Below are 27,601 nucleotides of genomic sequence, written 5' to 3' on the forward strand. Positions count from 1 at the left end.
GTGCTGGAGGAGCCTCGCACATCCCGCGAGAGAGCGTGGCCGTGGCCTGAGGGGTGAGCACGGGGGCTGGCTGGGATGGGTGAGGGAGCTGACCAGGGCCTGTCCCACCGCCCCAGCAGCAGCCACGGACCCTGACTGACCCAGCATTCCCACCAGGGGCTGGGCTGGGAGCAGGGGAGCACCCAGGGGTGCACTCACTGCTTGCCCAGCTGCACAGGGACAGTGGGACCTGCTGGGGCCCTGTGGAGCAGCCCCCATTGTCACATGTCCCCAGGGTGGCACAGGGGCCAAGGGACATTACACATGTTGTGTGAGAGGACCTTGACTCCAAAAAGCCATTTCCCAGGTGATGAGCAGGTGGGGGTGGTGGTTTCCCAGTTGTCAACTCCCAGTGACAGTAGATCAGTGTTCCCTGAGTGCCCAGCGTGTCCAGGTGTGCAGTGTCAAACTCCCAGTGACCACAGAGCAATGTCCCCTGAGTGCTCAGCAGGTTCAGGTGTGCCGTGCCAAACTCCCAGTGACCACAGAGCAATGTCCCCTGAGTGCTCAGCAGGTTCAGGTGTGCCGTGCCAAACTCCCAGTGACCACAGAGCAATGTCCCCTGAGTGCTCAGCAGGTTCAGGTGTGCCGTGTCAAACTCCCAGTGACACCAGAGCAATGTCCCCTGAGTGCCCATTGTGCCCAGGTGTGCAGTGCCAAGGCCCTGGGCAGGGGCTGGGATGAGTGGAGTTGTCATTGATTCCCTGGAGAACACTCAGAGTCCCCTGTGGACATATGGACACACGGACACACACCTGAGATACCCTCACTTGTTCCTGCCCAGGCAGAGCTCCCACAGCCCCTCTGGAATGCCTGGCATGGCCTGGGAATGCAGAGGGAAGCAGAGGAAAATCATCCCTGCATCCATCATGGTGTCCAGCAGCTGCTGTGCCATGGGGCCACTGAGAAGGGGCCCTGGGGCTCCTGTCAGAGCAGGAGCTGCTGGGCAGGGATTTCCCTGTCCCTCCTGAGTCCCACACATGCCCTGGGTTTGCCTGTGATGTGAGGTCAGCTGGATGCCATCAGCTCCCACTAGATCCAGATCCAGCTGCTCCAGGGTAGATCCTCAGATCCCAAACCTTCAGCAGCACCTGCATAGCCAGACATTCCCCTGCTGAGTTCCCCTTCCCAAACCCGGACCCCTTTGTCTGGGCTCACAGGAGAACAGGACATGTGCTGCTGGGCCTTTCAGCCCCTGTTCCTTTGGGTGCTCAGAGGTGCCCTGTCACAGCACCAGCAGCCTCGTGTCACACTGCGGGAGTGGACAATGACCTCTGGGGCTCAGCAAGCCCCACATCCTCCCAGTGCCATCCCACATGTGAGCTCCTGCTGGGCACCGGATTCTCTGGAGAAATTGTCTGGATGGCAGCCAGGAGCTCTTAGGAGAGAATCCCCAAGAGCTGATCCCTCAGGGCCTTTTGGGGGCCTTGGTTCTGACAGGGGGAGGTGCCTCAGCTTTGCCTTTGCTGCTGCTCTTCTCAGAGGTGCTGTAGCACAGCAAGGCTGTTAAAGGAGATGATGTTTAACTGCAGGTTCCTTCCCATCTCTTGATCACCTGAAATGGTTTTATCTTCTCCAGCTCCTCCATAAAGGAGTCTTTATTCATGGACATTGACTCTGATTCGTTTGAAAATGCTGCAATAATTGCAATTATGAGCTGAACTCCAGCTTCATGCCTGACATATCCTGAATGGTTTAAGCAGTTTATCATGGCAGCACTGAAACTGCTTTCCCAAGAAATGCCAATACTTTGTAGCACCCCTGATGTATCACATCTTTCTCTTGAGTTACTGAGACCAGCACAAGCAAATCCATTTCATCAAAGTTTTTTCAGTTTTATCCCAGTTTTGTCCCTCTCATTTCTTCCCTTCTGCCCTCTGAACTGATGCTTTGTTTTCCTCCTTATAGGGGACAATAATTTTTAAATACTTGCAAGGTTAATTTCTCCAAGAGGGAGTGAACGCTGTGATCACTCTCCACGTGAATAGGACAGGAGTTAATTGATTTTTTAAATCCTCTCTGAAATGGAGTATAAGAAATAATAAATATTCCAAGCAGAATGTCATAGATCTTCAGGATTAAAGTATGGGTTATGCACTTTCAAATAGATTTCATTTTGACAGGTCTGCGTTGACAGGTCCTAGGCTGGAGCCTGTTCCTGGTACTTGGAGATTTCTCTCACCGTAAGAAGCAATCCCCATTTTCAGTATTTTTCAGGCTTTTAGGTTCTCTCCAGTTCAAAGTGAGAGAAGACACTAAAATTGGCACCAGCACAGTGGGAGCTCACACAATGTGGCAGGAAGCAGCATCCCCTCTCCTTCAGATCCCAGGGCTTTGGTCACTGGGTTGTTCACGCATCTTCCTGGATCCGTCTGTTCACAGCCCTTCCAGGCTTCTGCTTGTGCTCAAAAAGGCTCCCTGAGAAATGGTGAGAAAATTGCTGTGTCCTGGGGTCTGTGAGAGTGCTGTATCCTGGCATCCTGCTAATGAACTACCTTGGGGGGGTGATTGCCATTCCTGACCATTGAATTCAGGAAACCAGTTGTCCCTCCCCGGAGCAAGGCTTGGGTGCAGCCCAAGGTCACCAGAGCCATCCTGAGCGAGGCAGGAGAAGCCCACAGGTGTTCCAGACACCTCCCACATGCAGGATACTCCGAGCTGGCCCCATCCCTCCTGCACCAGGGAGCTCCCTGCTGCTCCCCAGGCACAGCCGGTGGCAGGAACATGGTGCCAGCCCAGGGGGCTCTGGATGATAATTCAGATTTAGAAATGAGGCTCCATCCCCTCATACGGGGGGGGAGAAGATGAAGAAATCTCTTCTTATGAGAGCCAGGGTGCTTGGAGAATTCATCACGTTGTCTGTCTGATAACTTCATGGCAAGGGCTTGTGGAGGCTTCAGGGCATTGCCAGGAACCTGAGGAAACATTTCTGTACCAAAAGGGTGCTCAGACACTGGGACAGGCTGATCACCTCATCTTCTCAGAGACATGGTCAATGCCCCAAGCTGGTCCATGTTTACGAAGAGTTTGGAAATTGCCCTTGAAAACCTGCTTTAACTTTTGGTCAGCCCTGAAGTGGTTGGAGTTGGACTGATCATAATCATTGCAGGTCATTTCAGCTGAAATAAACTGGTCTGGTCTGGTCTGGTCTGGTCTGGTCTGGTCTGTTCCATCCCAAGCTGGAGAAGTGCTTGGGGAAGCTTAGTGCAGTGAAGATGAGCAGAAGGAACTGGAATGTGGCAAACAGGGAACTGTGTCCTCTCCACGAGCAACCAACAAGGCTGATGAATTCCTTGTTCATTCTGTATCTGAAACCACCTCTCTGGAAGTTTAATGTCAACAATCTGCAGGCGCCAGAGCTGCTGGTGCTGGCCTGGAAGCTCCACAGCTCCATGTGTGAGACATGCCAGGCCAGGGATGAGCTCCCAAAAGGCCAGTGGGAAGGATGCTCTTGCTATTCCATTCACATTCCTCACTGAACATGCAGATGAGTTTAATTTCTATTTAATCAGCCTCTGCAAACAGCAATCACTTGAGAGTTTTCCTGCCTTACATGCAGTGATTACCCTTCTTCCACCAGCACTGCTCGTACCAGGCTGGGGGCTCTCAGCCCCTCCAGGTGACGTCTTTCACTTCAAGGAGGTTCTGGTGCTTTGCTGTGAAATGCTCTGTGAGCTGCAACTTGCTGGATCTGGAGGTGGCTCGGTGGCATCATGTTCTCCTTGGGGCTGAGGTGCCTCTGGCATCTCTGCTCTACCCCTGGAGCAGTGCCAGGAGTGGAGACATCAATGGAGCCTTGTCCAGATCAGCCCTCACTACAGGGGGGTGAACCCAGCTGCAGAGAGAGCCCAGTGCTGGGTGTTTGCAGCACCCCCAGTGCTGTATTTGCAGCACCCCCAGTGCTGTATTTGCAGCACCCCCAGTGCTGGGTGTTTGCAGCACCCCCTGTGCTGTATTTGCAGTGTCTGTGCTCTTGCCCTGCAATCTGTGTGTGTGAAACTCTGCGCTGCAGAGATCAGGGACAGCTGCTGCCGTCGCAGCTGTGATGACAGGACACAGGGAATGGCTTCCCATTGCCAGAGGGCAGGGATGGATGGGATATTGGGAATTAGGAATTGTTCCCTGGCAGGGTGGGCAGGCCCTGGCACAGGGTGCCCAGAGCAGCTGTGGCTGCCCCTGAATCCCTGGCGGTGCCCAAGGCCAGGCTGGATGGGGCTTGGAGCAGCCTGGGACAGTGGGAGGTGTCCCTGCCATGGCAGGGGAAGGATGGGGTGAGCTTAACGTCCCTTCAAACCCAGAGGACTCCAGGTTTCCATGAGGGTGTTTGGGGGTGATCTGCCTAAACCAGGAGTTGCTGTGTCAGCTTTTAAAAGAACCTTCTCAAATGGACTGTTGGGGAGGAAGAGAGGTGAGAGGTTGGGAAGGAATTCTTTACTCAGAGGGTGCTGAGGCCCTGGTACAGGGTGCCCAGAGCAGCTGTAGCTGCCCCTGGATCCCTGGCAGTGCTGGACAGGGCTTGGAGCACCCTGGGACAGTGGGAGGTGTCCCTGCCCATGGCAGAGGTAGCACTGGATGGGCTTTAAGGTCCTTTCCAATGCAGACCACTCTGGGATTCTACAATCTTTGGTGTCTCAAACCCAACCACGTGGGGCCCATTCCTGCACCTGCTGGGGTTGTACCCAAAGTCTGCAGTGCAGGGAGACCTCCCTGGCAGGTCCAGCTCCTTGAGTTCAGCACAGCAGAGGCTGAGAACTGATGGGCTGGAGGCAGAGACCTGAATTTTTTTGTGAAACTTTATAGAGAAAGAACTAGAGCTTTTGCACAACTTTAGCTCCCAGAGTTTTGTCCATTTGTGTTTATAATTTTAGCTCAGACCTAGAGGCATTTTGCCTCCAACAAAGGGATGATATTTTTCTTGCCTTATGGGTGGAGGACACTGCTCCTTCAATTAAAAGCTGCTCCTTCTGTGGGCCTGAGCAGTCTGAGGATGCTGAAATTGGCTTTCCTAGACTACCAGCATCCTGGTACAGGTCGTGGGCCGTGTGCTGACACTTGCATTTAATTCCTGTCTGCAGTGACACCCCTGTGATCATCTCAGCTGTCTGTCACTGCGTGGGCACTTATTTCTGACAGCTTATTCCAAAGCAGGTCAGCATGGGCAAGGGGGAATTTAGGCAGTAATTAGGGTTAAAAGAGATTTATTGCAGTGTTCCAGGCGTGGCACTTGACATCCTCAGCCTGATACTGCCACTTCCAGTGGATTTATCATCTTCCCTTTTGGGGAGGTGATGGTGGAGCAGGGCCTTTCTGCCCAGGAATGGTATTAGAGTAAAATAAAACATCTGTCAGCCATCCCTTACTGTTCTGTGCCCAAATCCCTGTATCCCTGGCAGTTCCTTTATTCTATCTCCTCTTTTCTTCCCCCTTCTCCCCTCCAAAATTCCCTGTGCCTTAGCATCTGGCTGAAAGTGGAATGAAATCATCTCAGCTCCCACACAGACAGCCTTGTTTCTGAGGGAGGACCAAGGATGGAAATTTCTGCTTCACAAAGCTGCAAAAAAGTAGAAGTCAGGGGACTGATGTGCAGCATTCAGCAAGCCTGGTGCTACAGCAGAGATCAACATCTGCTGTAATTACTTTCTTTAGAACTTCACAATTGTCCTGATAATTTTGGTAGGAAGAAGAACAAATGGGAAAAGATCGGGAAGATACTCTTGGTGAATTTTTTAATTAAAATGTTTTTGATTTGTTGAGGAGCACTGAAAGAAGCAATTAAAACAAGATGATATTGGTCTATACTTACAAGGAAGAGCCTTGCCAGGATTAACTGGCTTGGCCCAAATAAATTACTGCCTCTGGATTTGCATTAGCAAATACTTCCTAGAGATGTTAATGAGGAAAGAGCGAGAATGGAGTGGGTGAGATCATAGCAACAAAGGCAGCCTGCAGGGCCACGGAGTCCCAGAAGGGCTTGGGGTGGAAGGGACCTTAAAGCGCATCCCATCCCACCCCTCCATGGCAGGGACACCTCCCACTGTCCCAGGCTGCTCCAAGCCCTGTCCAGCCTGGCCTTGGGCACTGCCAGGGATCCAGGGGCAGCCCCAGCTGCTCTGGGCACCCTGTGCCAGGGCCTGCCCACCCTCACAGGGAACATTTCCTAATTCCCAATATCCAACCTAAACCCATTCTCTGTCACTTTGATCCCATTCCTCCTTGTCCTGTCCCTCCATCCCCTGCCCAAAGTCTCTCTCCATGTTTCCTGCAGGCTCCTTTCAGGCCCTGCAAGGCCACACTGAGGTGACCCCAGAGCTTCTCCTTTCCAGGTGAGCGTTCCCAGCCTTTCCTCCCAGCAGAGCTGCTCCATCCCTCTGCTCATCCTGGAGCCTCCTCTGGGCTCCTCCAGCAGCTCCAGCTCCTGCCTGTGCTGGGCCAGGGCTGGGGCAGCTCTGTAGGTGGGGTCTCACCTGGGCACAGGGGCACAATCCCAATCCCTGCCCTGCTGGGATCAGCCCAGGGCTGGGGGGGTCTCTAGGTCAGCCTGGACCTGCCTGGGGAAAGTGTGGGCTCAAACCAAGGCACTGCTGCAAGTTTGAGCCTGGGGAGCTCAGCCATGGCCAGGGGCTGTGCCTGAATTTCACTCAGGGTGAGGAAAGGTTTGTTTATTTTCTTCAGGACTTGTATTTCAGTGATTCAATTCCAGGCCTTGGCCAGGCTCCATTTAAACAAAGCAAGGATCCAGGGTGTGAAGTGCTGTGCTGTGTGATGACCTAATCCAAATCCCACAAAGTCTGGGAATGTTTCCACTGCCTCCCTGGGAGCTGGATTAGACCTGCACCATCGCTCCTGGCCAGTGCCAGTGCTGGTGCCGCAGCAGCAGCAGCCCCCAAAAACCCTGATGGGGCACAGCTGAAGGACGGGGCTTTGGGATGGTGTTTTCACTGCATTTCTCCATTAATGGAGAGAATTAAATTAACCATTCAAGTCTCTATTAATGGAGAGTATTAAATTAACACTTCAAGTCTCCATTAATGGAAACTATTAAATTAACCATTCAAGTCTCCATTAGTGGAGAATATTAAAATGCCAAGGGAGATAAACAGGCTTTGGTGGAGCTGGGACAATGGCTGTGCTTGTGGGATGGTTCTGGAGAGATAAAGCTGTTTGCTCTCAGGCCAGTTGTGGGGTGTTTTTTCCCTTTTAAAGCTGCTTTTCTCCTGCAGCCAGGAGTGATTTCCTGGTGGTCTCACACTGAGCTGTGCTCACCTCTCCAAGGGCTGGTGGGCAGAGGATCTGTAGGAGCAACAAATTTCAATTTCTGGGCAGCTCTGGTGGCTGAAACTCAAGGCACAAGCCTGGCTTTTACTGAGGGCACTGAACACACCGACCTGCAGGAGAACAGCTCTCAGAGTGGGGTGCAGGTTCCTCCTTCCAGCTGGGAATTCCTTCAATTGCTTATTCTTCCTATGGTGAATATACAGGAATTCCTGGAGTATATTTGATTCATTCCTGTAATAAATCCAGGCTCATTCCTGGGCCATTCATTGGAACACTCTCCACTGACATGAGAGGTCAATGAGAGTGTGCAGTGCCTTTTTTCCTACTTTAAATTTGGTAAGCATGGATTTCCTGCACCGCTTGCTGTCCAGTGGCAATCCCTGCATGGAATTGCTCAGATCCCACCAGTCACAGGATCCCAGAATGGTTTGGGCTGACAGGACCTTAAAGCCCATCTCATTCCATGGGCAGGGACACCTTCCCCAGCCCAGCCTTGTCCTGCCACTGTGGCTTGGCCCCACCTGGGGGAAGCTGATTTGCCAACACAACCATTCCCTTTTCAACCTGAATTCAGGCACCAGTGCCAGGAATGGTGGTGACAGTCATTAATCTGTCACCTTCTCCAGCAGGACAGGCTGGGCTGGCTCCTGTGCAGGAGGGGCTCCAGGGAAATGAGGAGTTCTGGATTTTTTAAGGGACAAAGGGCTCTCCAGGACACCTGAGTGCAGTTAATCCTCCCAGAGCAGCTCTCAGGCCTTGGCAGTACCAGAGTCAGGATTAAAGCTGTGCTCAACATCCTCCTCCCAGCAGTACCAGTGCTCCAAGCCCTCCCAAGCTCAGGGATCAGCCTCTGGCTCTCTGGGAGGGATAAAAAAGGGCTTTTAAAGCAAGTGCTGACCTTTCTCTCTGAGATCTGACCAGTTGTGGCTTTGCTTTCCAGAGGAGAAGTTCAATCCCTCCCTTTGGCCTCCTGTGCATCTGGAATTGCTGATCCCATGTCTCCAACCAGGAGCTCCTTCTGTAGTAACAGGCTTTTAAATATGTAAATCTATTTTCAAAGCAAAATAACCCCCCCCAAATGTTCATGTATCTCTCAGAAGGAATAAAGGGTCTCTGTCCTAATATTTTATGCAAATCTTGCTTTTGCTCTTGTACTCGGGCATGAATAAATATCAGTGCTTCAAAAGAGGAAAAAAAAGCTTCATCAAAAGAAAAAAACCTTTATTTCTATTGCATAAATAATGGTAAAATTAAAATATTTTTATACAGATTATATATTTACAGTAGAGTTTGGTTAGAGGGAACAGCTGATACATATGGCATTCAGTTTTCCTTTATACACTCCTTTATACACTCAGATAACTTGTAATAACATAGGATTTATTTCAGTTGCATGCCCAGTTAATTTATATTAATATTTACAGTATTTTGTACAAAGGATTTTTGTTAGGATTTTTTTTTTTTACTATTATACTGCTGACTTTGTGAAGTTTTTTCTTTAATTAAAAAGCCATGTCTTTCGTTAACGAGCCAAAAAAAACTGGTGAGCTTACAAATGAACAGTAAATGGCTGGAAAACATGAGCTGGTGACAAAAGGGAGACACAGGGATTAGTGGAGACCTTCCTAGAGATGAATCAGGAGGATTCATAATAAGGAATCGATTCTTTAGCTCCTGCTATGGATTAAATGGCAGCAGCCTGGGTCCTGGGCTTATTCCAGTTAACTCCAATGAGTTATTTCTGACTGACCCTGGGGCCCAAGGTTAACCTGCTCTCCCTTCCTCGCCCAGCCCAGAGAAATCTGAGGAACAACAGCTGGAAGGGCTTTGGCTGCTCTGGAAGGGATGCTCAGGAGGGTGAGCCCAGCCTCGGGCTGCTGCAGAGGGAACAGAGGCAGGGATTTGGGGACTGATGTCACCAACAGCACCTGCACCCTTTGGAATGGCCCCCAGGAGGGACAGAAGGTGCCCAAGTGCTGGTGGCACCAGAGCCACCTCAGAGCTTCCCAAGGTCTCCTGCTTGGCTGATGGAGACACAGCTAAAAGGAAAGCTGGAACATGGATCTCACCTAAAATGGGGCAAATCCAGCTGCTGGTTTGAAATGCTGCCAAACACAGGCTAGGAACAGCTGGGAAAAGAATTAGGTGGAAAATGGTAATTTCATCAAGCAATGGTTTTCAAGGCTATGAAGTATTTTGGTCAGTCTTGGCAGAAAATAAAAAAAACCCCGTGGTACTGTCATCATCAAATTGTCAAGTACTGAGCTCTAGATCCAGAGGATTTCTTTTTTCTCCTTTCTCCCTCTTCTTGGGCTGCAATTATTTCATAGTGAAGATGCCAAATTACAGCAGTTTTCCAGACTTTTGCCACTGGAAAGGTGCAAGTGGATCATATTTCCAGTTAAAAGGGTCTTAGATTTTCTGCCCACCTTGCTCTTGGTGAAGCTTTGTCACTTCCTAGAGCAGCCTAAAATGTCCTTCTTGAACTGGAGGAATACAGAGCCCATCCTGATAGCAGCCCACAACATAAAGACATGGAAATGTGGTGAAACTTTTCTTTTTCTGCATTAAATTCCTGGGAAAGGAACAGGTTTTAAGTGATGCCAGGGAAATGTAATTGCACTGTCAGAGCACAGGAGGGTAAAATAATAGATTGAAACCCAGCAAGTTCTGTACATCTTCATCAGTGGAATGGAAGCATGATTCAGAGCCAAGAAAAAAAGACACTTCATCAGATTCTCATTTTTAGAAGAGTTGGTTTTTCTTCTTTCAAACGCTCATCCATAAAGCAGGAACTAAATCATGGATTACAGGGGTGGGTAAAATAAGGGACTTCATTCTTAGAGATTTTAATGTCATTCCTCCCACTGCTTCTCCCCTCACTGATGCAGGGCTGACGGGGGCTGTGCTCCTGTCACCTCGGGGTGGTGACAGCCCTGGCAGCTCCCAGCACATGCAGGGGCTGAGTTTTCCATGGGAAAAACGGAGAGTCCCCCTTTGTCCTAGAGCCCTCACTGAGAATGGAGCCCTCCCAGTCACCTGGAGCCCCTCCCAGTGCCAGGGGTGGCCCAGGAGATGTTTGGCTCTTCTGCAACAGGCAGGAGGATGCAGAGTCGGTTTTTGGGACAAAATATTCCTAAACTTCAGTGGAAGAAAGGACCAGTAGGGGCTCAGCTCATCCAAACAGATTTCAGCCACCCAGAGTGGCAGCCTTGGGAATGTTTTCTAGCTTGGTTTGCTTTGTTTGCTTCCTACCTTTGAGTTCTGGATTTAAAACCCTTCTCTACTTGGCCCAGCTTATAAAGAGAGCAACCAACATCCAGCCCTGCCAGTGCACATGTCCAACAGGTGAAACCTCTGGATAACCGGGATGGAATCTCTCAAATGAACTGGATTACACCCAGAAATTCAGCTTGGCTCACCAGGGAGCAGGGACAGGAGCTGGGGGTGCTCTTCCCTCCCACCCTCCTGCTCACCCTGGACCTGGGGTCTGTGATCACTGTCCCAGGTGCTGGCAGTGACTGGGGGATATGGGGTGCCCATCAAGCAGGAAGGAGAATTATTTTGTGAACTCTCTCTAATTCCCTGTCACCTCCCACAGCATGAGGACCACAGTCCTAACAAAGCCAAGACTTCCAATTTAAATCTTGCAAGTATGTTGACATTGCTTCTGATCAGAAATTCCTCCTCAGTGGTGCACTCGTGGAGGGGCCGGGCTCCCGTGGGTGGCACCGGAGGTGACACTTCCCAGGTGTCACTGGCTGTGAGCAGGATCTGGCTCTCCAGGGCCACCAGCACCACCATCATGGAATATCCTGAGTTGGAAGGGACCCACAAGGACCTCAAGTCCAGCTCCTGGTGGTGCACAGGACAAAGCCACTGCACCTGTCCTGCCTGGAACTCCCCAGCTGTGGTTTCCTCATGGCTGCCCTGAAGGAATGGCTTTGGCTCTGACAGGTGAGCAGTGTTCCTTCAGCAGCTTTTGCTGGAATTCACTTCCCTCCAAATTATTTCAGCATTGGTGAGGCTGCTGTTCCTTCTGCTGGCTTCTCCAGGAGCACGGATCAGGATCACTGCTGAAGGCAGCGGCTGAAGCCAAGGTCAGTGGTGATCAGGGGTGCAGGAGCAGGAACCCAAATCCTTCCCACCAGAGCTTGATCCCCACATGGAGAACCTTCTCGAAGAGTCCTCAGCAAGCCCAGGACAGGCACTGCTCAGGCTGAGTGGATCTCACTCCCTCCTGAATTAAACCAAAGCCTCTCTCGGGCTGAAATCATCACGTCCCTTTTGAAGCCTTCCCTGCACGTCAATCCCCTTAATTGCACACAGTTCTTTGTGGCCAAGCCAACAGAGTTGCTCACGAATTCCTAATAATTTCCTAATCCATGAAAAGCCCCTGTCCCACTGCTGGGAGCTGTTTGCCCATCCCTGGAAGTCTGGGATCATGTGTGCTCTGCCACGGTGGCACCCATGTCACGAACAGCCAGGGTTGCCATGGCAATCTCCTGTTCCTCCAGAACTGCAGGGCTGAAAAGACACTTCAATCCTCCTGGAACTGGCAAGAGCAGAAGTTTAGAGCTTTTTCTGACAGCTCTGCTGCAGTCTGGGTATTTTTTAAAGTATGTTAATTAGCACTTAAATAAGGTTTTTTTTTCCTTAAAGTATGGGATGTGGGGTTTTTATTTTTATGTCTTTGATTCTTCTGCTTTCTCCCCCCTCAGCTTTTGCCATCAGGTTCCAATCAGAATTTTACTGCTCTATTTTTACCTCCTGTCTGTAAAAGCAGCAAAAAGCCCTATTTTTCCTCTCTTGTGTAGAAGGAAAAAAAAAAAAAGAGATAAATGGATGTTACATAAATGGAGCCAGAGAGGGAGGTAGGAGACATTCAGTGCTGCTGGATGGGAAGGTTGTGGGGAAGGAAAGGATGGAATAGCTTGGCCTGATCCATCCTGCATTGCCAGGAGCCACTGATTAAAGAAGGGATCTCTTCACAATGCCTGGGGATAGAGGAAGGCTGCTCTAGGAAGGGAAAGGAGACCTCTGGCAAGACAAAACCCTGATTCATAATGGAAAAGTGAGGGTCCCTACAGAAAAATCACACCCCAAAGCCCCAAAAATCCTGTACCCAGTAAAATCAGTGGGGAGTTGTGCAATGAACTCTACTGACACCAGGCTATGGCTTTTACCAATATATTCATTATAGGTTTGGCTTTACAAATGGAGCTGGGAGGGGAAGGGTTGGGCTGGAGAATGGCTCTATTTACAAGGGTTTATGGGGCATGCAGGAGGCAATTCTGGAGCCTTCCAGAAAGCTTCAAGGAATGCAGACAATCATTGTCCAAGAAGTGCTGCTGGGCCTGGAGTCTGCTGGGGGTTTGTGGCACATGGGTGAGGAAATGTGGGGAAATGCCTGGATTGGGGTTGTGGGTTTGGGGTTGTGGGTTTGGGCTCAGTGGAGGCACTGCTCCTCCATCCCTCCCCTCCACCTCCATCTGCCCATGCTCACTCCAGCACAATCCCAGGGACAAAATGAGTATTCCTTGGTGGCAAGGAATATTTAGACTTTTTTCTCACAGCTGCCACCTTTCCACAGACCCCTGAGACCTAAAAGTTGGGATGAGTTTCTTCAAAATCATCTCCAGGCTCGTTATCTGCAATGCCCAGCACAGAAAATGTGTCTGGGCTCCCAGTACTGAGAATCCCACACCAGAATATCCCACAGATATTCTGCTGCTGCCCTGTAGTAAATGGAAATCTCTCTGTCTTCTGGGAGACAGAATCATTTTTTATGGAATATTCTGCAGTTCACCTCTATTGGTCACAGCAGAACAGAAATGCAGGAATTATGTGTTTGGGAAAGGCAGAAAAAACCAACTCAGCTGCTGTGGAAAAGGTGTTGTCTTTGGGATGGAGGGGACAGCAGGAAAATGGCAGGAAAAGGTGGAGGTGGGACACTGAGACACTTAAAAGTGACTTGAGTTTAAAGGGGTGGTGGGAGACAGGACAACGAGCAGCAGATTTTTAAATTAGGCTGCTAAAAATACAGATAAATGTCACTCAGAGTGGTAGAAAAGAAAGAGCTGGAATGAGTGTTAGGGATGGATCCAGTGTAAGTCAATGGCTGCAGGGTGGGATGAGGGAGGCTGGGGCTGTGCAACCCCTGGGGGAGCCATCCTGCCCCTCCTGTGGCACAGGGAACAGTCACCTCTGCTCCAGGAGCAACATCTCAGGGTTCCTGGGGGTGCCTGGAGCTCTCCCAGCACAGCCACCCCACTCCAGCACCCGAGTGCCTCCATGGAACTGCCTTGGAGCACTCCATGACCACCAGCTGGGATCTTCCAGGAGGGCAGGAGATCACCTCTGTCCTGGTGTGGCACGCAGGGGCACAGTTCATCCAAAGGGAAATGCACGGATTCGTGTCAAGTTTCAAAGGAAAAACACCTTCCCAAGTCAAACCAGCTCCTTGCACTTCCCGTGTGGTGTCCCTGCTCTGCACCATTCCATCTTCTCCTTGCTGCTCCCTAAAATGTGTTCCAGGAAAACCACCCAAGGCTCCCCAGACCTGGAAGTCTGACACACTCCAAGCACACGGGGGTGGGCTCAGGTTGGGTTCCTTCTTCTCCTGCTGAGCTCAGCTTTTCCGATGGTCCCCGTGGGAGCCTGCCATGGATGGGGGTGGTGGGATGGATCCTGGGAGGGAATGGAGAAGTTGCTGGTCAAATCAACACTTTACCGTGTGGGTGAAAATAAAACCTCCCCCACAGGATGATGTCTGCCATGGAGGTTTCACTGCAGATCATAACCAGGCCACATGAAACGGAATAAATCAAAATTGTGCAGGCAGGGAGAGGGGAGGAAAGCTCAGGAAGAGCTTCCCTCATGATTTTCACCTGGGAAAAAATTCTTGAAGACCAATAAAGAAGAAGGGTAAAACTGCTGAAGAGGAAAAGTTGAATATGCAGAGAGGCCCGAGGAGAGGGAGGTTTAGCTGGCGCTGGTGGTGGCAGAGTCCCTTGGAAGACTTTGCACAAGTTCAGCAATGCCCAGGTGGGAAAACAAGGGGTGCTCCTCAAGCCCTGATTCACAGTCGGAAAAAAATGGCCAACAGACTCCTGCTACCCCACAGTCTCATGTCAAAGGTGGAGTTGATGAAGCAAAAAATAGACATTTTGTATGGTGCTGGCAAATTCTCCCCTTTTTTCCTCAGAAAATACTGTACAAGGATGCTCTAGCTCCCCTCTAATGCCGTAAACTCCATGGCATGGTCATAAGGGAAAAGGAAAGTGAAGCTGGAACACGTGGAACAAAAGGAACAGGACTTGCTTGTGGCAATGCTACGACCAACTTCCTGGGAATGCGGGCCCGGCGGGAGCTCCGTGGGACAGTCACTGGGCCCTGGGTCAGGACTAGTCACGAGGCTGGGCCTCCTCCCACCCGCACAGCGCTGGATCCAAGCGTCCTCCGCGCTGCCATTGCTGTTTCGAAGCAATAATTCGGGACTCCTGGATGTGGGATTATTGCATTAGGAAACAAAACCTTTAAAGCATTAGAACAGCCCTTTGATGTCCCTGCCAAAAGGATGTGGTTGGTTCACAGGACACGCTGCTGGCTCCGGCTGCCGCCGCAGGCGCCGGCTGTGCCCGCGTGTCGGTGCCGTGGGATCGGGGCGGGAGCTCTCCCGGGTGCGCATGCATGGCGGCCATCCCGTGCCAGGACCACTCCGAGCCGAGCCGTGCCAGCTACTCCATGCCGCTGCGCAGGATCTGGTTGGCCGCGATCAGCATCACGCTGATGATGAAGGCCATGGCGAAGGCGCAGATGAGGCTCTTGCGCACGCACGTCTGGCGGTTCTGCTTCTGGGCGTGCACTGCGGGGACAAGAGCGGCGTCACACAGGGCAGGGATTTGATATATGCTCTTTTTCAGCTAGGTCTCATAAGCTCTTGGGGATTTATATCACGCTTAAGATAGCTTAGCTACCTTAGAAAGGATAAAATTAGCAGGATGGCTTCTGTGGTAGTGTTGGAAACAGAAAAGTTTTAATAAAAGGCAAAATAACAAAAGGTTGTTTTTGTTATTTTACTCCAATAATTTTGTTATATACTCCAACAACCGCACCACTCTCCATTAAAATAACTGCCCTAGTTGTAACAGCCCTAGGCATCGCTTTAGCCCTAGAAATCTCAAAAACAGCCCAAACACTCATGCTCACAAAACAAACCCCTCTCTCAAACTTCTCCACATCCCTAGGATACTTTAACCCTTTAATCCACTGCCTAAGCAAAACTAACTTCCTCAACGGAGGACAAAACATTGCCTCTCACCTAATTTTTCTTCTTTACAGAGAAAACTCGAGCTAGGTGCAAGAGGTTCTTGCTCCTGGTAAAATACCCCACAAAAGTGATTAGTTGTTTTTTTTTTTCTTTTGTTTTTACAGTAAATTGCTTAGACAGGACTTTTTGGCTTCTGTTCAAGTGGCTATCTTTGAGGTGAAGTTTTTCAGTTCTTATGAGATGTCTTTTTACTTAATTGAGGAGAGAAACTTCTGGGCTTTTTTCCTTTTTTAAGGAGACAAGAATGGTTTTGTCACTCCATCAACAGGGGGCACGTTATACTAACTTTATAGATTCCCACAATTCCTACAGGGGTTCTGTTCCCTCCTGGAGCAGCTCAGGAACCCTCCTGTTCTCACTGTCACCTCTGCCTGCTGGGACATTCCCAAACAACCCACCTAGCCCTCCAGGACTTCCAAACCAGCCCATCCCAGTCCTTCCTAACCCTTCAGGAACTCCTTTCCCTCATCATGGCTTTTGATCCTTTTAAATGTTCACAGGGATGCTTGGGGTTAGCTGTGTGTTTCTTTTAATCTCTTTGTGAAGTTGGAATCACGAAATGGGTTGGGTTGGGCTGGGCTGGGCTGGGCTGGGCTGGGCTGGGCTGGGTTGGGTTGGGTTGGGTTGGGTTGGGTTGGAAGTGACCTTAAAGCTGTACTTTGTCCCATGGGCATGGACATGTTTCCCTGTCCCAGGCTGCTCCCAGCCCTGTCCAGCCTGGCCTTGGGCACTGCCAGGGATCCAGGGGCAGCCCCAGCTGCTCTGGGCACCCTGTGCCCTCCTCCCCACCTCCTGACCTAAACTTCCTCTCTTTCAGTTTGAACTAAGTTGTTTCTAAAGTTCTTTAACAGCAATTATCAACCTTGTGTGAATCCCTCCGAATCATCCAGGTCAACTGGGAATGAGTGGAAAATCAAGAAGTGCTCCCTGATGACACTCAGGCCCCCACTGACAATTCCCAGGAGCATCCATGGCACATGAGTCACTTTTCCAAACTTTTTAGGTTTTAGGTTTTCTGTGCTTAAGCCAAATCAGATTTATTAAGAACCTTTCCAAGTGAATGCTTGCAGAATAATTGTCAAAAGAAATGAGAGCAGCAATTAAAAAGCAGATAGAGTTGGGATTTTTGGCACACTCATTTGATTTAATTTTACTTTTTGCCAAGCTCCTCAGTGAGAATTCGTGCTGTGATTTAATAAAGTCAGTTCATGACTCTGTCCTGGCCTCCCCACATCTGAATGTCAGAGCCACGGGTGCTGTTGGGGCACTGTGGAGATTTGTTTGCAAAGGCCTTGAAGGTTCCCCCAGGCAATCCCAGGGTGGTGATGGCTGCAAGAGCCCAATTATCCCCCCAGCACCACCACCATGGTCACCACTAAACCATCTCCTAAGTGCCACATCCACACTTCTTGGACACTTCCAGGGATGGGGATTCCACCAATGCTGGACAACTCTTTCAGTGAAGAAATTGTTCCTATTTTCTCATCTAAACCTCCCCTGGCCCAGCCTGAGGCCGTTCCCTCTGCTCCTGTCCCTGTTCCCTGGAGCACAGCCCGACCCCCCCGGCTGTCCCCTCCTGGCAGGAGCTGTGCAGAGCCACAAGGGCCCCCTGAGCCTCCTTTGCTCCGGGCTGAGCCCCTTCCCAGCTCCCTCAGCCTCTCCTGGGGCTCCAGACCCTCCCCAGCTCCATTCCCTTCCCTGGACACCTCCAGCCTCTCGGGGTCTGCATTGTCCTGAGGGGCCCAGGGCTGTCCCCAGGGTCTGAGGTGTGACCTCAGCAGTGCCAGCACAGGGGACAAGCCCTGCCCTGGTCCTGGTGCAGCCCAGGTGCCATTGGCCTTTCTGACCACCTGGGCTCACCTGGGCTCATGTCCAGCCACTGGCACCAGCACCCCCAAGGCCTTTTCCAGCTGCCAGCTCCTCTCTCCCAGCCTGGAGTGCTCCAGGGGACATTCTGTTCCTGTTGTGCCCCAGGCAACAAGGGCAGGACCTGGCACTTGGCCTGTGCAGGTCAGTCAGGGACAGCCAGGAAATCATCCCACCCCGGGTGGAGAGCTCTGCCTGCCTGCTCTGGGCCTTGCTTTGCTCTTTGGCCTTGTTTTGCCCTGGGAAGGGATGTCCCTCTCACCTTCTCCTCATGGATGGTCTTGTGATGATGGGAAACTTTCAGATGGTTGACAAAAACCCCAAAACAAACCAAAAATGCAGCCAAGGACAGGCTCCAGGTGCCCATGTTTAGAAGGCTGGAAAGGAGAATACTTTTAGAATTCGTGGAAAAACCCCTTGTTCTGATGCAGCCTTGAACCTCATGGCACAGAGAGCCCGGGATGCTGGGTTTGAATCCCAGTTTTCTCCCCCATCACCTCCTCTGGCTGGTGTTCGGCAGTGCCTGTTCCCCAGGCCCAGCTCCCAGTGGCCCCAGGTCAGTGCCAGGGGCACAGAGCCCTCCTTGGGAAGGGTTGGAGCCATTCTGCCCAGGCAGGGAATGTGAGTGAGGCCTCGCTGTGTTCTGGGCAGGCAATACCCCCTGACAGGAGCTCTCCCAAATTCCTCACTCTCTGCTTGCACTGCTCTGCTCCAGGATTCCTTCTCTGGCTTTTATAAACCACACAGGATCAGTGCTGTGGCTTTGTGCATGGTGCCCTGGTGCTTTGAAAAGCTCATTCCTGCCCAGCTGTAGTTGTTTTTTTAATGTATTTTTCTATTATTTCTGTACTTTGAAAGCACTCCCAGGCAGCAGAGAAATCACTGACAGCACCAGCATTGCTGCCAGGGTGGGGCTGGTGATGGGAACAGCAGCCTGAGGCTGGCCAAGGGTTTATTGGGATAACAAACTCACCTCTCCAGAGGAAAAGAGTAAAACATGCTCAGTGTTTTTGCAGAAATGTTCCTGAACTGAACAACTTCTCCAGGGTTCTGTTATACAACAGAGCCTGAGGCAGCAGGATGCAGGGAACTCCCATTTACTGCTCTTTACCCACTAAAGGGACACCAACCATCCAAATTACCTACAAATAACCCCGGGGAAAGGGGAATGCCTGCCCAGCCAGACCCTCTTGCTGTTGGTTGGGAATGACTCCAGGAAAGGAGATGGGTATCAGCATTGCCCTGCTCCCTTGAAATCCACAGGGAGACAGAGGAGCTGGAACTCCTGATGTCCTGATTCCTGGAATTCTTCCCTACAACATGAAGTTCCATTTAACCAACCCTGCTTACTGGGGAGGGCATGCCCTCAGTTCTCTCCTTTCTCTAAATCCATCATCTCTGAGCACAGAATCTGCCTTTCCTGCTGGTTCCCACAGCTGGCATTGTCCCAGGGCTGGATGCCAACATTTGGGTGCCACTGGGAGCTTCTGCCACCCACAGGACATGCCAGGGGTTGGATGTGGTTCATGGGACATGGGCAGAGCCTGAGGCTCCTCTGGAGAAATCCTCAACCCTTTTAGGGGGAAGAGCAACCCAGAGGTTTCCAACATCCATCAGACCTCATGAGGCAAAGGCAAATCAAGGCTGGGTCATTCTTCATCTTCTCAACAGTCCCAGGACAGGCTGGAGAGGAGAACTCCCCCACTGGCACAGACCAGAACTCCTCAGGAGCTGGGGCTAATGGGGCCAGGCTGGGGAGGAGAACTCCCCCATTGGCACAGACCACAGCCCCCAGAACCCCTCCAGGAGCTGGGGCTAATGGGGCCAGGCTGTTTCCAGATCACCCTGCCCACAGTGGGTCTGGGATGTGCTCCCAGCACTGGGAGCCTTCTCTGCTGCAGGAGAACAGCTCCTCACAAGGACAGCAGCAGTGTATTTATAGAGCCCTGTCCCAGCCCTGCCACAGGTGAGTGATGGTGCCTTGCTCAGGCTGCCTGGAGTTATTTTTGGTTTAACAAGTCAGTTTGTCATCCCCAAGCTGAGCTGAGCAGGACAGGGGGGCAGGGAGGAGCTGCTGGCTGCATCCCATGGATGTGAGGGTCCTAGCTGAGGGTGGCACCCCCTGGCAGTCCTGTGACCACTGACCCTGCTGTGCCACCAGCTCTGTGTCCAAGTGCTGGATCAAGGGAACTGCCAGGAAAAGGCTGCTGGGCTGTAAATCTTTGGGAGCTGCAAATTGTCCTTTCCCTGTGTCCCAGGAAATCACACAGCCTTCACTGTCCTGCCCTGAGTGCTGATAAAAACAGAGATAAAGCTGAGGACAGAACTGTGCCTCTGCCCTGGCGTGTCCTTCCCCTGCAAATGACTTCAGTGTTCAGAGGGAGCTGAGGAAATCCTGGCCTTGGCCCTGACTGTAGTACAAATATTGTATTTGGGGAAGCTGTGTGCTGAGAGGTGCAGAGTCTGCCAGCCACATGGATAAAGAAGAAGATTTCATGGTCAGAAAGACCTTATTATCACTTTATTTCCATAATTGTATTTCAGAAATTTCATGGCTTTGCACTGATGGTGATATTACCTGTGCAACACTCTTGAGCACCTGAGCCAGCTCACCCAGGTGTGGAGAAGGGGAATGTCCAGGTGTGGAACACAGGGGTGTCCAGGTGTGGGAAATGGGGATGTCCAGGTGTGGAAAACAGGGATGGGGTGTCCAGGTGTGGGAAATGGGGATGTCCAGGTGTGGAAAACAGGAATGTCCAGGTATGGAAAACAGGGGTGTCCAGATGTAGAAAACAGGGATGTCCAGGTGTAGAAAATGGGACTGTCCAGGTGTGGAAAACAGGGATGTCCATTTGTGGAAAATGGGGATGTCCAGGTATGGAAAATGGGGACGTCCAGATGTGGAAAACAGAGATGTCCAGTTGTGGAGAAGGGCTGTCCAAGTGTGGAAAATGGGGATGTCCAAGTGTGGAAAATGGGCATGTCCAGGTGTGGAGAAGGAGAATGTCTCTGCCCACAGGAGGAGAAGAGTTTGGGGCTGGTCTGGGATCCAAGAACACGCCAGAGGTGACACTGAGTGGGGATCCCCCTTTCACCAAGCTGCTCCTGGAAGTCTCTGCTGTGTCTGCTCCCTTAGGAGATCCCCAAATCTCAGTGGGAACCATGGGGGCTCATCTTGGCTTCATTCCTCCCAGAATTGAAGGCCCTTCATGGGGTGGATGGTACATTAAACATGGATGGGAGTTGAAAGAAATATTTGAATTGCTGGAATTGAACTAAGAAAGGGAGTTGTTTTAGGGTGCAATTAATCTCATCCCAAGGTGGCACCTAAATCAAACTCCAGGAATTCTACCCAAAAAGCATCTCCTTCAGTGCACTAATTAGAAGTGAGTGACCCCAGGGACATAGCCCAGGACAGCTGACAGCTGTCCCTTAGTGCCACAATCCATGCCATGGAATTCCTGCTATTGAGTCCTGTAGGGATCCTGGTGTTGGAGAGCTGGGAGCTCTGAGGGTCATTCCTGGCAGCCTGGAGAGCTGCAGGGACACAACCTGTCCTTGCCTGGCAGAAATGCTCCTGTCAGAGCTGGCAGACCAGAGCTGTCCCCTTCCACTGGGACCTGGAGCAAAACTTTCTCTCATTGTTGATGGTTCAGCTGATCTTTATTCCCTGCTGGATTTGTGTGTGTTCCCAACATCTAAAAAAGGGTCTGTTTTGCTTCTAGGTTCTGCCTGGCACCAGCAATGCCAAAACATCCCACGAGAAAAGCTGTTCCTGCTGCACTTTTGGAAACTGGAGCTTCCAAAACGAGATGCTGAGCATTAGGAACCCAGGTTTTTTCTGGGATGGTTCAGCCAAGCTTCCAAAACTCTGCAGCAGTGACAGCTGGCTCCTGTCCCCAGGGATCAGCAGGTCAGTGGGCACCAACAGCTCCAGGCAAGGAAGAAACATCTCTTCCTCTGCACTCTTCTCCAGGAGGAACACAAAAATTGTTGCTTGGCCTGATTCAGAGACTGCTGCTGCTGCTGCCTCCCTCCTGCAGGGTTTTAAAAATTCAGCTCTGCTCCTCCAGCTTCTCTGCCCTGTTTGACATAGGTGAGGGTGAGAATGGAGCTGCTGCAGCCCATTCATCAGCCAGGCCAAGGACTGGGCTGTATTTTCATCCTCAGCTCTTTGTCTCTGCCTGGTGCCCTTTCAGAGCTGTTTGACCCCACAGAATGTCCCAGTTCCCCCCAAAATGGTCTAAAGTGGGATTGCTGGGTGGGACACACAGTGGCTCCACCAGGGCACAAACTCTGAGCTTCTCTATTCCATTTCCCTGAGATGATTTCATGGAATCACAGATCAGTTTGGGTTAGAAGGGAACTTAAAAACCATGCCATTCCTTGGGCAGGCACATCTTCCACTGTCCCAGGCTGCTCCAAGCCTGTCCAGCCTGGCCTTGGGCACTGCCACAGGCTGAACAACCAGGACCTCTTTGGTTGCTCTCAGCAGCAACAAATTCAAGAGCAGTGTGAGCTCCTCTGGCCCAGGAAATGAAAATGCTTCTGCTGAGGTGGCTTAAAATGGGGAATGTCCTTGCCAGTGTCAGCCCTGCCCAAGTGTAAAATTTACTGCAGATCCCAGTTCTGATCCCAACTCCTGAGCCCCTGAGGCTCGCTGAAGGAAGGAAATGTTTCCTTTCTCTGGGTGCCTCCAAGCACTGCTCAGCCCTTGGCTCTGCAGAGCTCCTCCCGTGCTCAGAGGAGCTGTCTTGGCTGGGGCAGGTCCTGGCAGCTCAGAGCAAAAGGTCCCCAGGGCAGCAGGGCATGGGCCTCTGCTCAGTGCTGGTGCTACAGTGCAGGAGAGGACTCGTCCCAGCTGCTCCCTGGGAGCCTTTTTGGGATCTCAACAGAAAACTGGAGAAGCCCAACACAGCTTGGTGGGGCCTGCCAGTGCCAAGAAAGTCATTCCATGGTGGGATGAGGGAAATGAAGGTGTTTCTGTAGGGAAATTCAGCCTGGCTTAGGCACTCAGCACATCCCTCTGTCTGCATCCCAGCAGAGAGAGGGGAAACCCCAGTGCTTCATCCCTGTGCCTGGCAAAGGATCAACTTTGCTGAGGGACAGAAGAAGTCTGAGGGCAGCTCTTGAGCTCTCTGGGTGTCCAAATAACTCCCTGCCACCCCCAGGCACCCCTGTCCCGGATCAGAGCGAGTTTGACAGACACAGGAAAAGTGAGCAGGAGCCCAGGGACTCTCTCTCACCTTCAAACTCCGTCTGGCAGTTGCCAGAGTTCTCGTTCAAGCTCTCCTCCTCGTTGATGATGATGTTCTCGATGTCCTTCATGGTGAGGTGGTCGCGGAAGGCGTGGTACAGGATGTGCTTCAGCTCCTCCAGCGTTATCCTCTGCATGTCAAACTGTGGGAGACAGCCCAGTTAACCCAGGGATGGGGCTCCCAGGGGAGCAGGCCTAGAGCAAGGCCACAATCCCCAGCTCGTGTTTATCAGCCTCATCTCGGCAGCTGAGGTGGGTTTGTGCTCTTTGGGGCTGGTTTCACTCCAACAGTCATGCTGTAAATGGGTGTTGGCACTGGTGGAGCAGCAGAGAAACCCAGTAACTCAACCCAGGAATGGCCTTCCAGGCTGGAGAGGCAGCAATCCAGTCCACCCCAACAAAGAGAAAACCCCCAGGTAGCTCTCACACCTCCCATGAGCCACAACCCTGTTTGTACCCCCTTTTTTATGTTCCTAAACCCCCAGTGGTGCCTGGAGGGAGGAACAAGCAGAGGACACCTCCCTCAGACCTGACTTCTGCTGTGGATCCAGTAGAAGTGCTGTTCTTACACCAACCAAGTGTTAAACCCCCAATTCCTGCTGAATGTGGACATTTTGCTCCAGCAGGACATGTGCAGTTTGTGGTGTTAATGAATCTCTGCTAATGGTGCAGCAGAGAGGAGACACACCCTGGCTGCTGTGCAGTGCCAGGGGAGCAGAGGAGTCTCTCTGGGTGTAGGAAAGAAGGATGGAACTGTTCCAAGCCATGGTGAGTTTTCCTGAGCGCTGCAGAAGCTCCTCAAAGTGAGGCCTTGCAGCCCCAGCAGGGTTTGTGCACAGCAACCAGGGCCCTCCAGGGCTCCTCCACCCCATTGAGCCACCTCAGGACACCCAGAAAGGCCAAACCTGTTGGGAAGGATGAAAGTTTGATGAGAAAGTCTCACAGATATGTGTGCATGGCAGAAAGATTTTTAAACGTAGAGTCTGATGAAGGAATAGAGATGGAAGCAAGTTTTGATATAGAAGAAAAGAATTGCTGAGCCAGTCTGACTGGGTAACCAAGGAGGCAAAGGGTGTGTTAGTCAGAAGGGGTTGTTATGGCTTAGAGCAAAGGATAAACCCACCCCAAACAAGAAGCTGTTTTTACCAAGCAGAAAGGGAGCACAGGCAAACAAGTCAGCAAATGTGGCAAGTAGAAAAAAGGTCTCAGAATTTTCCACTGCAAGAAAACTGAAAAACAACTTCTAGCTTCAACTGTAATGTACTGACTTTTAGTGATTGGAGAACAGTAACATGAATATGGTAATTACAGTAGTTATGATAGGCTATAGATAAAAGTTAAGGTATAGATTGGTTCTACTGTATGAAGATGCTCAGCAAAGAAAAGTCTATAATGCATTGTAACCTAAACTAAAGGATCTCCAGGCCTGCCTGCAGCTGGAGCTGACAGCTGTGGGCACAGCTCTGTCACCCACCACCCTGGACTGCTGTAACACCTTGGGTACAATAAACTGCATTTTGGATACAATAAGCTGCATTTTGAAGAGCTGCCTGGAGTCCCACATCTCTCATTCAGGCTCTTACACAAACCCCTCTGGCTCAATGCCCCAGTGGAGGGAGGGCAGTGCCAACTCCCAGCTCCCTCTGCCCTGGGAGAGTGGGGATGCAGCAGGAAATTCCCATTCCTTCCCCAGCCTGGAGAGAACAGGACAGAGCAGGCAGGACAGGACACAGGGAATGGTTTCCCACTGCCAGAGGGCAGGGATGGATGGGAGATTGGGAATTAGGAATTGTTCCCCTGTGAGGGTGGGCAGGCCCTGGCACAGGGTGCCCAGAGCAGCTGGGGCTGCCCCTGGATCCCTGGCAGTGCCCAAGGCCAGGCTGGACAGGGCTGGGAGCACCTGGGACAGTGGGAGGTGTCCCTGCCATGGCAGGGGTGGGATGGGATGGGATTTGAGGTCCCTCCCACCCCAGCCTTTCTGTGATCCTGATTCCCTGAAGGCAGAAAAGCCAAATCCACAAACTACAGCAAAGCCCAGATTTGAGCTGGCCTTGAGAATCATCCCTGAGGCAGAACTGGAAGAGAATTCCAGCAGAGGTTGAGCATCAGCCCCAAGGAGGAGGAATGGGGTCACCACAGGCTGAGGGGCTGCTCCTGCAGGCAGGGGCTGACAATGGGGATGGAATGATGGGGTTGCCATTGCTGGGGCTCAGATCCAGGTTGGAGTTTCCCAGGATGGAGACTCCAAAGGAATGCAGGAGGGGGTGTTGGGGGGGAATCTTTGGATTCACCCCCATGCAATCAGCACTGCAGGAAGCCACCCAGGAGGGCTGGGAACCCTGGGCAGCTTCACTGCCCCCTGCAAACCTCCAGCAACACCCCCAGCACTGCTGCAAGGCAAGCAGAGGAACGATCCCAAATTTCCACACCTTCAGTTGCCAGGAGAAACGCTTTTTCTCATGGAACAGGATGCGAAGAGCACAGCTGCTCCCTTTTCAACATTAAAGACAGCAGAGCAGGGCTGGTGAGATTTGTTCATGCACAACAAAGCAGGATGGAAATTGGTGATTAAATCCCAGGGGGATTTGCAGCCCAGCTTTGAACTGGCCACCGAGGAGCCACTGGTGACAATGGGGTGCTCACTATTTTTAGCTGAATCCCTGAGGAATAAGACAGCAGAAAAACCAAACCCATCAGCCCTGCTGCTCACAGAAATGCTGTTCATCTGGACAGAGCCAGAACTTTGTCTCTGGTCCCTGCTGTCCCCTCCCCTGCACATTTCCTGCAGCAGGGTTTGGATGGTGCAGGAAATGAGTGAAGGGAATTGGGGAAATTGGTGTTTCTGTGGGTGCTGGATGAAACCAGAGGGATGTGTGCAAATCTGCCTGCACACATAGGGATAGATGGGAATATTGCAGGGCCAGATTAAGCAGAGTGCACTCATTTTCCTTCATTAACCCCTTGGAGGATGAATGATTTTGCACCTGTGCAATGAGCAGGGGTCAGGGAAGAAAACCTCAGGCTCAGCAGCTCAGGAGTGATGAGAATCCCAGGATGGGTGGGGTTGGAAGGACCTTAAAGCCCATCCAGTGCCACCCCTGCCATGGCAGGGACACCTCCCACTGTCCCAGGCTGCTCCAATGTCCCAGACATCTTTTATGAAAAATCCTTTCCTTAGGATTTTTCCTCCTGAGAAGCTGAGAGGCCTCAGGAACAAATGTAAACAATGGTTATCTGCTGCTGTGGAATGCAACAGGTGCATCTGTGATTGGTCTCATGTGGTTGTTTCTAGTTAATGGCCAATCACAGTCAGCTGGCTTGGACACAGTATCCGAACCACAAACCTTTGTTATCTTTCCTTTCTAAGCTTAGCCAGCCTTCAGATGAAACCTTTTCTTCTCTTCTTTTAGTATAGTTTTAATGTAATATATATAATAAAATAATAAATCAACCTTCTGAAACATGGAGTCAGATCCTTGTCTCTCCCTCATCCTCAGAGCCCTGTGAACACGCTCACACTCCCAGCCCTTGTCCAGCCTGGCCTTGGGCACTGCCAGGGATCCAGGGGCAGCCCCAGCTGCTCTGGGCACCCTGTGCCAGGGCCTGCCCACCCTGACAGGGAACAATTCTTAATTCCCAATATCCCATCCAGCCCTGCCCTCTGGCAGTCTGACCCCATTCCCTGGTCCTGTCCCCCAGTTCCTGGTGCAGGGTCCCTCTCTGCCTTCCCTGGGTCCCTCCAGAGCCTGGCAGCTGCTGGGATGTCTCCATCACCCTCCTGTTCCCCAGGCTGCACAGCCCCAGCTCCCTCAGCCTCTCTGTCTCTGCTGCTCTCCCTCTCTCCCAGCACTGCCACTGAAAATTCTCTGCAGATTCCACTGTCCTCCTGCCTCTGCTCCAGGCTGGAGCACAACACAACCATGGGGCTCAGCTCATCCTCAAATTGTGCCAGCAGTAATGACTTGAGGGGTTTGGGGTCTTCCTGTTCCAGTTAAAATCTGTCTGGAGGGAAGGAATTGTTCTCCTGACAAATGCTCAGCTGCTGCTGCATCTCAAATGTAATGCTAATAGAGAGAGAAATTATCTTTTTAACTTGTTTTGTTGTCATTTGTATCCTTAGGAGGTGGAACAACCTCAGATGGGATTCAGAATCACCCTCGTTGGCTCACAGGAGCTGGGCTCGATCTTTGGGGGCCCCTTCCACCTCAGAGCACTCTGTCAATCTACGCAGCGGTTTTTGGTCTCTGCTCTGCCCCTTGCAGGACAGGCACCCTCCCTGAGCCCTGTGTCACCCTGGCAGAGTGCCCAGGGCGGCTCCAGCTCGGGGCAGGCAGGGACAGGCTCTGCTTGGGCTCCCAAGTCATTCCAGTTATCCCTGCTCTCCAAGCCAGCAGTTTCCCTGATTCACTTTTCAATTACTCTGGCTTTTATTGTGGTAATGACAGGAGCCAGGGAGCAACTCTTAACTTTTATTGACTCCGTGGGGAGGAAAATGGGGACTGTGGCAAGCTGGAAACTTTCTATAGGATTTATAATTAGGGGAAATCAATGGAGCTGCTTGTGAGCCTCAGAATAATTCACTGTGAGCAGTGAAACAAACTGAGCTGAGGCAGCTCCAGGGGCTGCTGTGAGTGGGAGCTGTGGAGAGCAGCAGGACCTGGGCACTCAGCTCCTGAGGGACCCTGGGGCTGGAGGATGCTGTCCCATGGGGTATCTGGGAGGGAAACTGGACCTGGTCCAATCTATCCTCCAGCTTCCTTCTTGACTTAAAATTCCTGCAGGAAATGAACCCCTACCTCAGTTCCTTGAGCCTCCCCGGTTGAAATTTCCCA

At 51.5% G+C, this 27,601-nt stretch overlaps 1 protein-coding gene across 4 annotated transcripts in view; it reads right to left on the reverse strand.

The window, feature by feature from the left end:
- Positions 1 to 8,518: 8,518 nt before the first annotated feature.
- The window catches only part of CALN1 (calneuron 1), a 179,858-nt gene continuing 160,775 nt past the window's right edge, over positions 8,519 to 27,601 (reverse strand). For all 4 annotated transcript variants that reach the window (XM_030962826.1, XM_030962827.1, XM_030962828.1 and 1 more), the window contains 2 exons: positions 22,759 to 22,912; positions 8,519 to 15,181 (listed from right to left, as the gene is read on the reverse strand). In XM_030962826.1, coding sequence (XP_030818686.1) covers positions 15,054 to 15,181; positions 22,759 to 22,912 — 282 coding nt within the window. In that variant the 3' untranslated portion in view covers positions 8,519 to 15,053. The remainder of the gene's footprint in view (positions 15,182 to 22,758; positions 22,913 to 27,601) is intronic.

This window comes from Camarhynchus parvulus, chromosome 19 (assembly GCF_901933205.1).
Source record: "Camarhynchus parvulus chromosome 19, STF_HiC, whole genome shotgun sequence".
In the NCBI taxonomy this organism is placed as follows: Eukaryota; Metazoa; Chordata; class Aves; order Passeriformes; family Thraupidae; genus Camarhynchus; species Camarhynchus parvulus.